We start from the raw sequence: 15,948 nt of genomic DNA on the forward strand, positions 1-15,948 counted from the left end.
GTTGATAATGCTTTGGAAACTAACTCAGCTGAAAGTAGTAGCAATACTCACTCTTGGTTTGACTTCTTCTGTCTGCTTTATGTTTGGACCATCTTCCACAGAGACCTGGTAGTTAGAGTTGGTTGACTGAAAGACATCATCTGCAGCAGTATCATCTGTGGCTGAGATCTTGTTTTTAGCATCCATGCTTTCATCTCTAAGGACAGTGTCTCCCAAACGACTGCTAAGCTCTCCACCCACATCCTCAAGCATTCCCTGATCTCTACTTGTGGAGATCCCCTGAATCATATCCAGTATATCAGTCTGACACTTTGATCCATCATTACTCTCATCAGATGGACAATTCTGAACTTCTCTCAGATCAAGTCCTTCATGTGTTTTCAAATCCAGGAGGATATCTGGATCCCTGATTCTCTCATTTGAGCTGGGATGATTGGCTGGAAAGGATCTAGAGGGGTGCTGAAAATTTTCAACAATGCTATTAATGGCTTGGCATTTTTGTTTTTGAGTTTCGTCCACACTTGCTCCATCCATCTTCATTTGGATGAACTCGTTCAAAAAATCACTGCTTCCCATTGATTTTGGAACACTATCATCTTTGGCCCTTGCCATTTGAGGTAAATGAAGGTTATCTTCGAGTGCAGCTTCAGCAACCACTGTATCTCTACCCTGAGACTGTTTGGAGATGCCTTCCTTTTTCTCACTATTCTGATCAGGCATGCCTCTGACAGAAGGACTTGGATTTTGGGGGTCAGTCTGCAATTCATTGGATTCTGTAAACATCTCTTCTGAACAATGACCTGAAGTTGACTCAAAAGTTTCTACCAAGTCTTTTACATGTTTATCATTGTCACTTGTAAAGTCAGAATCAGCTGATCTGGCTATTGCAGTGTCCTTTGAGACTACTTCATAACAAAACTTGCTTTGCTCGCTTGGGTGTTGTATGTTATGCGTACTTCCGCTTGAATCATCTTGACTAGAGTTAATAGTAATTTCAAGAGGTACTGACGTGGAATTTACTGTTGATCCAGCTAAATCCTTCAAGCTGAGTTGAAGTGTGTTCTCTGATCCTTTGAAACCTATAGAGTTTTCAATGTCACCATTCTGTTCTACATTATAGTCAATACTGCTTTCTGTACAGATCACTCTGGGCTCAGGTGTTGTTATTGGTGCATTTCTAAACATTTCTGACATGTCCTCATAACTAACCGGCACATTTACTCTGTTCTCTGTGCAAAACGCTCCTGGATCCTCATCAGAATGATCATGACCTGGATTCCCATTTATATTATTGGAGTATTTAGCTTCATCCGATGCTTTGGTCTGAAATGATATTTCCTCTTTCTCATTCAGAAAATCTTTAGTTAGTATGCGGTGACCATCAGTACTTAAATTCACCTCTGTTACAGTCTCCATTGGAGACGGGACACTTGCTCCACATAAAGACGAGGTTGGCTGTGCTTCTGCAAGTATTTTATCTTGTGCAACATCTTTTACCATTGGTAGCAAAGTGCTCAAGCTCTCAGAGAGCCCCTTGTCGAAATATGCGTTTGTTATTGCAGACTCCACATCAGACCTGTTGAATTCCTGTTCAGGATTAAGTACACTCTCTGATTTTCTTTCATCAGAGCAGACATTACTTTGTGATGAACATGATATCCCAGATTCACTCTGTACAGGGCTAACAACTTGCCTTGCTATAGTCTCAAGATATGCCCCCTCCCTGACACGCGATGAAGGACTTCCAGTTTCACAAGAAACATCAACAACAAAAGTGTCAACATTGTTATTTGGCCTTTTTGATTCATTTCCTTCCAAAGTGAAAATGCTTTTTCTTTCATCTGTAGTGCTCATCTCATTGTTAGTATCCATAGTCTTGAAATTGCCACACTTTGCGTCACAATCCTCCCCTATTCCAAGAGTCTCAGATACATCATCATACACATTATCTTTTGTAGAAATAGCTTTAGATGGAACGTCACAAATGGTGGGTAACAGAGGATCCTGACTAGTGCTCACACCTGATATATCTGTAGATACCTGCGTGGCTTCATCTGATCTTGAGCTTATTTGACCTCTTTTTGCTGAGTCAAGCACCATAATGTCTACCCTTTTGCCTTGCTGTGAATGTCGCATTCTCTCAGCCTCTTCATCATCCAACATTCCCGACTGGAGGGCATCATTTACACTGAGCACACACTTTGCCTCTGGATCAATGATGGCCTTGCTGATCGCCTCTGAACCGAGAACACTTCTGCTAATATCATCAGTAATCAGACCCGTCTCTAAAGCATCACAAACGCTAATGGTTTTTCCAATTGCTGTATCATAGAAACCACCCAAAAGGTTCTGCTTTTCCATGATCTGTAGTGCTACCTTACTTGAGATGCAGCCTTTGTTGACAGAAGTGTTCAAAACTGACAATGTAGCACTTTCGTTATCTTTCAAACCATCCCCTTGAAGCTGCAATGCAAGTACTTCTAAGACAGTCTCTTCATCAATAAGACCTTTATCGAGAGCACCTTCAAGGTCATACCGTTTTCCAGAGGTGACATCTAAAATCCCACCTTCCTCTACTTGTGCCCTAAGAAGATGTATGGCATAATCTCTCTCAGCTTTGTCATCCCACACATCCTCTGTATGTGGGAATTCAGAGGGTATATCTGTATAGTTGGTTGTTTCACTGGCTTTCGAATGTTTTTCTTGACCTTTAACGGTATCATCACATTCAGGATTCGCTACTATCGAGCGCAAACTTGTGGCAGTTGCTGCTATAGAAAAGGCTGTTTGTGATAACTCCATTGTTTTTGACATATCGCTTTTGTCTGCTTGGCACTTGTCTGTGCATGAACATGTAGAAACCTTGGGCAGTTTGTTCATTTCAATTACAGTCACATGTTCATTACTTCCTAGGCAAATATCACACTTCTGATCTGTTGCTAAGGTGTTTACATCAGATTCAAAAGGTAAAGTAGGTTCTATGTAATTGTGTATTGCTTTCACATTCACTGCTTCATGTTCTTCTTCTGTTGTGCTTTCCAAAGATTCACAAATTTGCAATTCTCCCAGCACATCATATTCAGCATCCAGACAGTCATCGTCAGTGTTAGGAACGCTGCTGTTCAGTGGAGACTCATGCAAATCTTCCCAAATATTATTCATATGAAGGCCGCTAATGTCATCTGCACATTCTGATTCTGATACTTCAAAAAGTAATTTAGCCATTTTATTTAACTGGCAATCAAAGATCAACAGCCTTTGGCCTGACTTTGGATCCATATAGCTATTCATCATAAGGTAGGAAACAAATAACTGTTTCACCTCAGAGAGAGATGGTGCATCTGTGCTGTTTTCGTCACTAATTTCTTCACCGGATGTACAAGATCCTTCCATTTGCAGCTCCCGCATTACCAGCCATGATGAAAACCTGTTATTCAGTTCATCTATATCCGGAAAAACATCTGGGATTTCTATTGTTTTCAACAACTCTTTTGTAAATGTCTCAATCAAGTTATTCTCCACTGCAGAGTCAACATCAACTACCTCAGAGGTTTCAGGTATGTACAAGGCTGTTATGTTCTGCCGGTTATGCAGCAGTTCAGATGCAAGTTTGTCTGTGATTATATTTTGCTGAAGAGAGGTGGAGAAAGAGAGGATTTCACCAGCGTTAGGCCAAAGGAGACCCATAAATGCTTTCTGTCTCTCCAGAACTAACAATGCACTGCTAGAGCTTATTAAGTCACACTGGACAGCCTCGTTGACTGTAAGTCTCACCCCATTGCAAGGATTAACAATGCCACCATTTTGGGCCTGATGGCTCAATATCTCGCTCGCAGTGTCCTGATCAATCAGACCCTCAGATAAGGCCTCCTCAACAGTCAGCTTTTGGCCGGTGTTGGGCTCAACTATGCCTCCTGCAAACAACTGGGTGCTCAGCAACCGAAGCATGGTCTCTCTATCAATGACGCCCTCGTGCATAGCTTTCATAACATTAATCTCTCTCCCAGATGTCGGGGATATAGTTCCATCTTTTCCACATTTCACTGGAAGCAGGCGAAGTCTTGTCGGCTCGTGAATCAGGCTCCTCTGCACAAGCTGACTGAGTGTGACTTTTTCTGCAGTGTTGGGGTCAATCAAGTCCTTCCAAGTGTCCTTTCTCTCTGACATCTGGATAAAGAGTGAGTCGGGTATCAGGCCAAGTTGAAAAGCCCTTTCCAGATGTAGGATATCACCAGTGTATCTTAACCCTCCAGTCGCTAGCTGGATTTCAATGATCTTTATAGCTGTTTGCACAGATATAGCCCCATTTTCCAGGGCTGCTATAACTGGCACTGGTTCTAAAGCAAACTGGGGATCCTGAACACATTTTTTAGCTTTATTCAAGTCTTGCAGTTGCTTGAACATTGTGTCATCCACAAGTTTGTTCTTGAATGCATCCTCCAAGTCCATACACAAGTGCTGTTCAGGCCAAATGAGTCCATTGGTTATAAGTTGAGCCTCTAGAAGACCAAGTCCTGTGTTGTGGTCAATGAGGCCATTGTTCACCGAGCAACACACAGACATGACAGCTCCACTTTCAACATCCAGAATCCCTTGAATGACCTGCAGTGCCTGGAAAGAGATAAAAGAAATCAAGATGTTTCTGAAAGTATGTTCAAACATAATCATTAATCATTTTGATAACAATATTTGTTATAAATACCATCAAACATACTCACCCATCAGTCAAGTCTATGGATTGTACTAGCTCATGTGCAACAGTGCAAGTCATCAGAAAGAGAAATGGGACGCAATAAAAGCTTACATGCATCTGTGAACAGAACTCTCAGTATTTTGTAGAACAACACAGTTAGAGAAAACACGCAGAGCATTATGTTATTATGTGCAGTGTGGTGAACCTCATGTAGACAGGGAAAAGAATATCCTGCTGTGAAGAAAGAGTGAGACTGGCTGACATGCAAGGTATGTTTACAGCATACTCAGTTTACCATGAAGTTTTAAAACACACACACACACACAAAAAGTATTTTTTGCCATCTTTGCAGTAGTGGCATTAAAAAGTTAGAGAGGCTAAGTATTTTGGAAACTGTCTTACCATGCTACATATTTCAAGCTGTCAAAACAAATGTTAGTCATGTAGGAGAGAGTGTTTACACTTTGCACACAATAATCACCATATATAACCACCAATTGGCAGAGTATCTCACCTGATCAGCTGAAGAAGCTGCATCTGCACACTGTTGCGAGAGCTCGTTGTAGGCCTGATGAAGAGATTTCAGCTGCTCTTTTGCCACTTGCTTTTCTTCTTCTGTCATTCTAGGAAAAGAAAACATTTTACAAAAAAATCCTTTTGTGAAAGCACATGAAAATGAGAAAAAAAGTTAAACAAGACAAACAAGTGCATGCAAATAAACAATGCTATTGGAAGCCGCAATGCATTCTCAGTGAAGACCTGTCGACATTATAACATACTTGTCACTGTGTTTGGTCAGCATCAGCTGGGTCGTTTTCAATGCTTCTCCAATTTGTTCCTTCTTTGTCACCATCTCCTCCAATGACATCTATAATATAACATGATAATACACAGTATGCATTAGATTTGTTGCACTCTGAAAGCCACTTCATCCAACATCAACTGTAGGCTAATCAAACATCTGAAATCAGATTAATGTTTTTTAAGCAACCTCTAGCCGTATTTTTTGCAGAAAAAGTGAGGATATGCCACTATTAGAGTTCCATGATTTAATATTATAATGGGGTTCAAAAGTTTGAGACCACACTGAAAACTTGGGATTCAAAATCTAAATTAACACAGTAAATAAACTTTTCGGGATTTTGAACATGTTAAAAAAGATATAATTTCCATCCATTCATTCTTTTATCCTCTGTAGGATGCCTCAGCCTATCCCACACACACCTACGGACAATTTAGTGTCTCCAGTTCACCTATGGTGCATGGATTGTGGGGGAAATCGGAGCATGAAACCCATGCAAACACTGGGAGAACATGCACACTTCACGGATAGAAGCATATGCTAAATGCATAAATGTAAATGTAATCATTTATAGATATTGTGATATTGATATTGTTGCTCCTACTGAAGCACAAAATTCTCTTAATAACATTCACAAATCATGCTGGTGTAACAGTGTGGTATTCCCAGGAACAGGCTGAAGACTCAAAAGATGAAATCCAAACAACACTTTAATAATAAGAATCACGTGAAACTCACGTTAACACAACAGTGTAGGTATTACAGTGACCAGACAAGGAGTGCAGGAGAAGGAACAACTTAAGTAATGAACACTAGGATAATTACTAAACACAGCTGACGCACATGAACTATCATGAGCTGGATATCATGAGCAAAGTATTTTACACAAACCTGTGGAGTCCATGTCAGCTTGTGTGCATGCTGTTATTAAAGCAAATACAGATTCTGAAATGTGTAATTATTTAATACTGGGGGGTTACCAGAAAATGTGAAATACAGGAATTTTCACAATTGGTCTCAGACTTTTGGATCCCACTGTATTTTTAAAGAGAATTTGCCATGTTTATATAAACATCAAGGTTGAGTAATCAATCTTTTGTTTGGAGAAGTATATAGTCTGTCATCAGGGATGTGACATTGTAGGTGGATGAATGGTCATTTTGACACAACTTTCTAACTTGGCAAACAATTTATTTTAAATGGCATATAAATTGTTCTCTGCTCTTGGTCAATCAACAGCACATTTACCACCTAAATTACTTGGCTCTGAAAACCAGGAAGCACTCCAAAATGAGTGGTGTGCAAGATTGTGTTTGATGAAGTGTAGAGATATAGCAACGTCAGTAGTGCAGGGAATTCTATAACCACCATATCATGCTGTGATTTAAGCCCCAGTGTAATTTGTACAGTTTATCACACTGTACATGCACAGTATGTTGTTAATGTGGATGATGGAGCTTATGGATACATTTTCATTGGATTATTATTGTTGCCCCATGTGTAAAATGGGACATGACCTCATGGCTGGTCCAGATGTAATGTAACAAAATGGTGATTATGGTGATCGTTTAAATCACAATTTGAAATGAAAAGGTAGATACATTATGGGTAAATATTCTATGTGAAATGTGGGTGGATAATAAAAGCAAGCAACAAGTATGTGAACAACAAACATATGAAGAGATACAAAATAATAATCTTTATTCATAAAAAAAACAATGTAATTGTGTTTTGATGTTTTTGACATATTAGCAAAGTTTGGAAATGTCAAAAAATTCAGTTCCCTATAATGTTCACCACGTTGACAAGATGCTGACATTAAAACAGCTACAGACAGACCTGTTAAAAACGATGAAAAAACAATGGGATAGTTTGACTTGTTTACCTGGGGTTTACTAGTGCTCTCAGTGCTGGGTTTACCATCACTTTGAGCTTTTCCATCTTTGTTCAGATTCGTTTTCATACTGGACAATAACTTGTTAACTTTATCGCCATGTTCTTTCTTCTCATCCTCAACAGACCTCTAAAATTATTGGAAAGAAATTGTAGTGTGGATTAGAAAACAACTTAGAACATTCATTATTAGCGCAAAAAATCAGTGTTTGAATACAATATACTGTACAGAAAGGAATGAGCAGGTCTATTTAGCTCCCAGCCATTTTACATGGAATGGATGCATGCTTGGCAATAAATTAAAAATGCCATCAAAAAGAGAGAAAAAAAAATGGATCACATAAGATATGAGACATTTTTAAACAATATCTTACAGTAGAAAAAAAATCCCATATTTTAAAGAATCCCATTTTCACTATTTTGACCATTATGCTTTCTTCAGGATAAAAATGTATATTCTTATATATTAGTTAATGCTCCACCACAAAGGGTTGCTAATATACTAGCTATGCCAATTATTTTTTCTGCCATTTACAAAACATTCACCAAAAAATGGCCTGATTTTAGAAGTCGAGTAGCACATCAGAAGTGCCGATAGGTCCAGAAGTATTGGAAAGATGAAGTATTGCCAGTACTATGGGGCTTTGTTACTTCAAGAAGGACAAACCCAGTGTGGCTGTCAAAAACACTCTTTTCTAGAGCTTCTTTGAAAGACATTTTTCGCTTGGTTTTGGGGCAAGTGATACATTTCAAATGTGAATTGTCGTGTTGAAGATGTGCAGCAGTTGCTTTGTCGATCAAGCAATTCTGTATGCCATCCTCCAATGAGACTCTCTCTTGACTCTCTGGGTTTATGAGCCCACCTGTTGCCAGTTGAAACTCAAGACACCTCGCTGCAACATCCTTTGGGAAAAGGTTCTCTTGCATTGCCTGAGCCACAGTCAAAGTCTTTCCATTTTGAGGGTGAATGATACCATAGTAGGCTTGCTCACATTGCTGGATCTGTCTGGCAAAACCTTCATCCAAGAGTCCTCGATGTTGTGCCTCTGTAATCAGAACCCTTTCACCAGATGCTGGATCACAGATGCCTCCAGTGCAAGCCTGGGCTTCTAGCAGCCTCAATGCGGTGAGTCGGTCCACAAGGTTCTGCTGGTGCCCTTTAAAAACCGGGAGTCGTTTCTTTAAAGAAACATCCCAGAGTCCTGCAACAGGACCATTTGAAACTTTAAAGACAACTCTTCTGGAAATCAAAATATCAGCAAACTCTGAAATGCTGAGCTGACCACTCCGGTAGCTATTGAGCTCTTCCATTTGGAGAATTTTCAGACTAAGAGCATTTTCAATGCAAAGCTGCCGCCCAGTCTTATGGTCTGTTAGGATGTGTAAAAGATTCCTACTTGAGTCCATGATTGTTATCTCTTGCCATTCGCTCTCTTGTCGTGAGAGAAACAGGTAAGTTCTCTTGTCAATGTGACCGGCCTTATATGCTTCATAGGCTGACATTTTCGCACCATTAGAAGTGTTGATGACCGATATTCTGTGTTTGCTGGAAGGTGAGAGGGTGAAGAGATGTTGGTCACCAAAAGGAAGAAGATATACTCCACCATTGACATCATATACACAGATTCGGAGCAGTTCGCTGTAGTATGCCTTCTGCCCTGTTTCTGGGTAGTGAAAATCTTTTGGGTTACTGACTGGATCATAGAGACTTTGAAGGATGGTTTGATTTATGAGCCCCTGCTCTAGTGCACAATCCATGGTTACTCTAATTCCAATCAATGGATGAATCAAACCTCCAGTAGCGATCTGAGTTTCCATTATCGCTTTCCCTCTATGTCTATCTAGAATTCTCTCCTCCATAGCCTGAAACACTGATAGAATCTTCCCAGCATGAGTATAGCCACTGACTGCCTTGTAAGCATCACTTATTTTGTCTTTGAGATCCTCAGTAATGATACCTTTCTCAAAAGCATCTGAAGGAGAGTAACCTTCACCTGTCATAGGATCAATAATGTATCCTGTGGCAGCTTGCGCTTCCAAAAACTCAATGGCATATGTTTTAGATATTAATCCTCCTGCAACAGCATCGAGGAAGGACAGCTTTTTCTTGCTAGACTCCATATAAACACCTGCAATTGAGGACGGTTTACCAACAAATTGAGCAAGTGAGGCTTCTATTTCCTCCATAGTGATGAGGCCTGTTTGCAACTTGAGTGCAATTTCCTGAGTAATTATATTCGTTTTTATTAACTTTTTAATACTTATCCGTCCTCTGAGACCTTGAATTTTACGGGAAGAAGACTCCAATTTTAGCCCTTTCGATTTACTTGCTATAGGCGAGTCAGAAGCAAGATCGATGGAGGACTCAGAATCATTGATATTGAATGTAACAGTCTGGCTTTTACCAGACCTGCCTTTATCAATCGAGCTTTTCCTGAGTATAGGATCAGTGATGTCACTCTGACCGTTACCAACCATCACTTGATTTGTGTGTATTTCAAATGCATTCGAATTCTGGAGCAGAACCGAATTTTCTGTTTTCTTGGTAGCATATTCCAGAGTTCCCTCGTTGATTACTTGCATTTTCGTTTGCTTGACCTTTTGTAGCTCCTCCAGCACTTTTTCCTTTTCCAGTGTTGCTATCTGCAAGCATGAGATCATTTATGCAATTAGAGCAAACTAAGTTTAGATGTAACATCCTATCTACTATATTCTCAGATCTTGACAAATATGAAACTGATCCTAAATTGAAATCCAGACTCTATGATGATGAAACCATACTGTACACTTACATATATTACATTTTGTAATAAATATATTTAATTATACATTACATTACATTTATATATTTACGTATTCATAAATATTTAGATAAGAGTTAAGGTGAAGTGTGTGATTTCTGCACTATTAGAACTGCAATATTTAGCTTCCTCTCTACCCCATCTTCTAATGCTTTTATTCACAAAAGTGAGGACTATTTGCCTCATGCAATTATTGCACTATTACTGTCTGGGGTATATAGGTGGTGAACAGAATTGAAATTAATAGAATTTACAGTGATCACGGCAACAATAATTTTTCAAATGATGATCAAATTCTGGAGAAAAGCAGGGAGGTCAACCATCAAATGACCTATGGTGCTTTCAAACTTTTGGTGCACACTTGATGTCAGAATTTAGTTGATTTGGATAATGTGAACACTGTTTTTTAGAACCCGGATGCACACCTGTAACCCATGACTGAATCCACCTAAAAAGGTGGTTTGGGGTACTCTGGTACGATTTGCTGCTGATATGAATGCAATTGTCCTAAATCGTTGAAGGGACCAGCTATTGATGCTGTATGATTGGTCGAATTGTGTCAGTGTGTGCTCGCTCACTTTCTTGACAAGTAGGATTGATCTAAGCCAAGAGATAGAACAAAGTATAAGGCCCTGTTTACACTAGTTCGACCCTCGAAAACTGAGACGTTTGGAAGCACTGAAGACCCCGCTTTAGTTTAAAAACTCTAGGGTTGAGTTTCAGTGTAGACAGACCGAAATGAAGACGTTTGAATATGAAGGCGTGGCTGCCCACATTCACTCCCTAATTGGGTCTTGTGGATCATTGCATATCCTTCCCTGATTCATCAAGCTCCTATCATGACCATTACACTGCTGGAACACAACAATAACAGACCCTGTAACAGACCAGGCTCGACGACTGTGTAAACAATAACATGGAGACAGAATTTCAAGCTTTGCTGACTTTGTTGTCCTTTTTAGCAGCCATTGTGCATTTAAACTCTGCACTTTATAATACTGCAGCTGCCTACATGCGCAAGAGGCAAGCTATTATTAGAGTAATCGGCAACAATTGTAACTGCTTACACTTGTACGTGCATGCCCAGTGTGCATGAATGGTCATGTAACATACATTTTCGTCTGTGTACTTTTCTGAAAAGCAGTGGAAATGCCAGTATGGACGAGGATCGTTTTCATTTTTAAAATGCCATGTTAAAACGGTAACACACTAGTGTAAACAGGGGCTAAATGTGAGGTGAGTAAACCTATCTATTTTGCTGCCTTGTCCCGCATTGTCGTTACCTAACAACAAGGGTAAACAACTGACACTTTGTTGATACAAGCATACTGAGGATCTGACCCACAAAATATAAGTGTGGATATAATACAGGAGGAGCAACTGACTAAGCAATGGAACCAAGTGTGAAAGTACCTTTACTTATAGTTTTATCTGCACATTGTTAAAACACAAAGAAATTACACACTTCACCTTTTAATGAAAGTTTTACAAAACTGCGAATGCACCTGAAGTCGTACCTCGGAGCTCATTTTCATTTTCTTTAGTTCCTCCTCCAGGTTCTGTTTCGCTTCTTCGTACGACGCAACAATTTTCTGAGTCAGCTGAAGTTCAGTCTTCAGCTTTGCCAGCTCTTCGTCTTTGGCACACTGATGATTGGCCTGTCCAAGTGCCTCCAATTCTTTTAGATGCTTCTGCTCAGAACTGACCGCTACCTCAAGCTTCAGATTCTTCTCCTGTAGAGACTTCATGTCCTTGATGTATGAGACAATCTGTTCTTTTAGAGATTTTCCTTCCCTTTCCGAGATGTTCAATTTCTGCTCAGACTCTGCCAACATTTGCTTTAACCTTGATATCTCGTTTGAGCTGTCTTTGTGAATATTGTCAAGTTGAAAAATATTAGATTTTACCCTGATTTTTTCAGTTTCCAACTCAGAAATCTTTGATTTTGCTTTGAGAAGTTCAAGGTCAAGAATTCCCCTCTGTCTGTCAGATTCGTCCAAATGTGTGCGTACATTGCAGAGGTGTTGTTCAGCCTCTTGTTTGGCTTTTGTTGCATTAGCAATTAATGCCTTCAGCTTCTCCACTTCTTGAGACAGGTGCTTGTTGTCCCTCTCTGCAGTTTCCACAGTATGCGAGTGCTCCGTTGATTTCCTCTCATGCTCCAATTTTAAGCGTGATTCTTGCAGCGAAAGCTTTTGCTCCATTTCAGCCTGCACTATCTTCAGTTGAGTCTCATAGCCTTTCTTTTGTAAGTCGAGTTTACTTTTGAGATCATCAAGCATCTTTTTACAGTTGTCCAATTGTTCGCCAAGCTTTTGTGACCTCAACTCAGCAGCTGCTGTTTGATTTTGCTTCTGCTTAAGCTCTTCATCGGTTTGTCTCAACTTCTGCTTCAGTTCTGATGTTTGGAGAGTTAAGCTTGTAATTTTGTCTCCTGCAGCATTCCTATCCTTTTGAAAAGTGACTAGCTCTTGTTTTAAATTCAGTACAGATTTATCTGCGCTTGAGCTCATTTCTCGCAAAACAGAACTTTTCCTTTGGAGTTCAGCCTCAAATTCTTTGAGTTTGGACTGGCTTAACCTGTTTTCTTCAGTCACCCGCTGTAGCTCATCTTTTGTTCTTTTTAGAGTGGTACTAAGATTATCAAATTCACATTTTAAAACCTGTAACTTCTGGTCAGCGGTTTGCTTATCCCTCTGAAGAGATGAAATGTCCAGTTTCAGGCTTTCCGTGGCTTTTTCTGAACTTCCACTGATCCTGCTAATTGTCTGCTTGCATTTCAAAAGCTCATTTTCAAGTTCTCGCACCTTTGTCATGCTCTTCTTTCCTTCGGATGACTCCCTTTGAGATTCTCCTATGGATTTTTTCAATGCCATGTTCAGGTTATTGATCTCGACTTTATGTTCCTGAACCTTCTGATTAGCCAGATTCCTCTCAGTGGTTATGGAACTCAGCTCTGCTTTGAGATTTGAAATATCTTTTTCATAGTTGGTGATGGTCAATGTGAGAGACTTGATCTTCTGCTGTAGCTCGGTTGTCTTTTTGGCTTCTTCGCTGTAATCTTTAAGTTTGATTTGAAGCTCATGAGATACCTGTGTTTTATTCAGAAGTTCCTCTTCAAATATTTTTACCTGAGATTTTGCACTTTCTGTCTGGGATCTGAGTATATTAATTTGCTGTTCCTTACTGTCAATCTCAATGGATGCTCTATCGAGTTCTGCTTTCACATTTTTAATGGAACGCTCGATGTCCATGTTAATCTTCTTGAGTTCTTCTACTTTCTTAGTAAGCTGCGTCACATGCAAGGAACTTTTTTGAAGCTCTAATTCAAGGTTTTTGATTTTGAGTTGAGCTTCCTTCTCTGTTCTTGTCTTCAGATTGATCTCTTCTTTGGCTCTCTGCAGTTGCTCCTTCAAAACCTCTGCCTCACCTTTCAGGGTTTTAATCTTTTGGTCAGCATGTGATTTGTCTTGCTGGATTGACTCAATACTTACCTTAAGATGTCGGGTATCACTTTCCAATAACTGATTCTTTCTATTAAGTTCATTGACCTTGAATGTCATATGCTCTACTTCAGTCTGTTTGGAAGACAACTCATCTTCCATGCACCTAAATTTATGAGCGCTCTCCTGTTCCAAGGAGGACTGCTGTAGAAGTTTCCCTTGGTTGACCTTGAGCTGGTCCTTTATGCCATCAACCTCTGTCTTCTGAAACAGCACTCTCTGCTCCAGAGCCGATTTGTCCCTTTGGAGAGACTTGATTTGCTCTTGATACACATAGACAGACTTTTTTAATTCAGAAGATTCTTGTCTTAATTCTTCTGATTTCTGTCTCATGTTGGACCTATCTGCATCCATTTCCACTTGAAGCTTCTTCAGCCTGTTGTTTGCCTCGTCTAAGAGCTCTTTGAAACGTTGGGCTTTCTCCTCAGCCACAGTTTTGTGGACAATGAATGAGTTTAATTCAGACTTCAAGGTCTTGATCTCAGTCTCAGCTCGTTTCTTGCCCATAATGAGCTCTTCCATTTTGCGTTGCAGGACATCTGTCTCAGATTCAGAATGGATTATCGAAGAACCGGTTGTAAAAGTGGACAGTTGTGCACCTTCTATGGAGAAACCCATCAAGGATTCACCTTGCTTCATTCTGACTTCTGGCTTGTGTGCCAGATCCATTTCCATGATTCTCACTTGGCTAAGGAGCTCTGCCTCTGCATCTTCCTTAGCCCTCAGTTCTCGCTCTAACGTACGACTGTGCTCCTCCAGACCCTGTACATCACTGTCCTTGCGACGTAAATGATCTTCCAGCTTCTTACGGGCTACTGTACTTTCCTCTATGCTCTTTTTAAGGTTGCGGAGGCTCTCTTCCAGGGAGGCCTGTTTGGCCTCTGACTGCTGAACCTGTTGTCGAGCACGATTCAGCTCTTGCTCGATGGAAGCTTTGCTTTTGATCACACCTTCTAGTTCAACACGATATTTCTGGGCCTCATACTCAGCCTTTGACCTCTGTACGGTCAAGTCCTCAATTGACTTTTTATGCATCTCAAGGTCTGCTCCCAAGATGTCCAGCTGCTGCTGCCTGTTAGACAGTGATGCCTCGAGTTCCAGTACCTGACGCCGGAGCCTGGTGATCTCCTCTTCACTTGCAGCTTTCTGCAGCTCCATGCTCTCAGTCCAGCTCAAGTACTCCGCATTTTCCAATGATTTCCTCCTCTGTAATGAAAGATACAGTCATCTTCTAGTCAACCACTTGGAAGAGAACAGGCGGTTCTTGCCCACTTACCAATAAAGGTTGAAAAACCAACACCACCACCAAGTGTTTGCATATACTCTTCAGCATTTTTCCAGGACATGCTTTCCCAAGAGACAAGGTCAACAGCAATGATACAAAATACAGCAATATGTGCTATTTTGTATCAAAATATACTTCTAAGCACCAAACAACATTTTGAACTGCAGGAAAGAGTGTAATAAATATGTGTGCAGCATGTTTGGGTGTGTGTGATTGCTCTAATGGAACATGGCTGGGAGCAAAGCCTTGCTAAATAACATGCAATGAAGCTACAAAGCAAAAAAAAAAAAGGGGGGAAAGGGAACATTAGCATTTCAGCTATAATGCTAATGCTAATCAACTCTATTCGATGAAGCATGAAAGACAAGAAAAAGTCACAATTGCCTTACCTCATCCTCTTCCGCCCTCTTCAGTGTTTCACCTGCAAACTTCACATACTGTGTCATGAGAGTAACCAGGGCTGTGTAACGTGTACGAAGGTCCATAAACTGAGGAGGGAAACAAAGACATACATACTCAAACAAAATCAAAAGAATAGCAGTGTAAGCCTATGAAAATAGGTTATATTTCTCCCGTACCTCCTGCTGGATGACATCAGAGGAACTCTGCATCTTCCTCCTCTTCACTGGGGATTTATGCTGAGAGTCAACCATGGCTCTATAAGTCATCAACTGCAGTTCATAGTCCTTAAAGACAAACAAAAGGGTGGAAAAAACACTATAAATAAAAACACTTAAATAAAGGTTTCTTTGCCATCTGCTTAATTGTTTTTATTGTATTGTTTCCCAGGGGATGAAGTATTTAAGGGTATACCATTTCCACATAAAATTACTATAATGGTACTATGATAAAGTACTGGTGTCACATGCTAATACCATGGTACTACATGATTACAATATTCGGTAGCACTTTGCTTCACAGTCCTGTTCCAAATGTACATACTATGTACTTATTATAGTAATTATAATAAC

The 15,948-nt window shown here is 40.1% G+C and overlaps 2 protein-coding genes across 7 annotated transcripts in view; both read right to left on the reverse strand.

The window, feature by feature from the left end:
* The window catches only part of dst (dystonin), a 204,039-nt gene that overhangs the window by 82,036 nt on the left and 106,055 nt on the right, over nt 1-15,948 (reverse strand). For all 6 annotated transcript variants that reach the window (XM_081350186.1, XM_081350187.1, XM_081350188.1 and 3 more), the window contains 6 exons: nt 15,556-15,663; nt 15,367-15,465; nt 7,381-7,518; nt 5,473-5,561; nt 5,208-5,316; nt 52-4,611 (listed from right to left, as the gene is read on the reverse strand). In XM_081350186.1, coding sequence (XP_081206312.1) covers nt 52-4,611; nt 5,208-5,316; nt 5,473-5,561; nt 7,381-7,518; nt 15,367-15,465; nt 15,556-15,663 — 5,103 coding nt within the window. The remainder of the gene's footprint in view (nt 1-51; nt 4,612-5,207; nt 5,317-5,472; nt 5,562-7,380; nt 7,519-15,366; nt 15,466-15,555; nt 15,664-15,948) is intronic.
* On the reverse strand, nt 7,846-14,850 carry LOC308681342 (uncharacterized protein; the record flags this gene model as incomplete). The annotated part of the gene is made up of 2 exons (XM_081350145.1): nt 7,846-10,031; nt 11,707-14,850. 2 exons carry the CDS (start codon nt 14,848-14,850, stop codon nt 7,971-7,973), a joined length of 5,205 nt encoding a protein of 1,734 aa, XP_081206271.1. The 3' UTR covers nt 7,846-7,970.

This window comes from Scardinius erythrophthalmus (genome assembly GCF_964197995.2).
Source record: "Scardinius erythrophthalmus genome assembly, chromosome: 21".
NCBI classification, from domain to species: Eukaryota; Metazoa; Chordata; class Actinopteri; order Cypriniformes; family Leuciscidae; genus Scardinius; species Scardinius erythrophthalmus.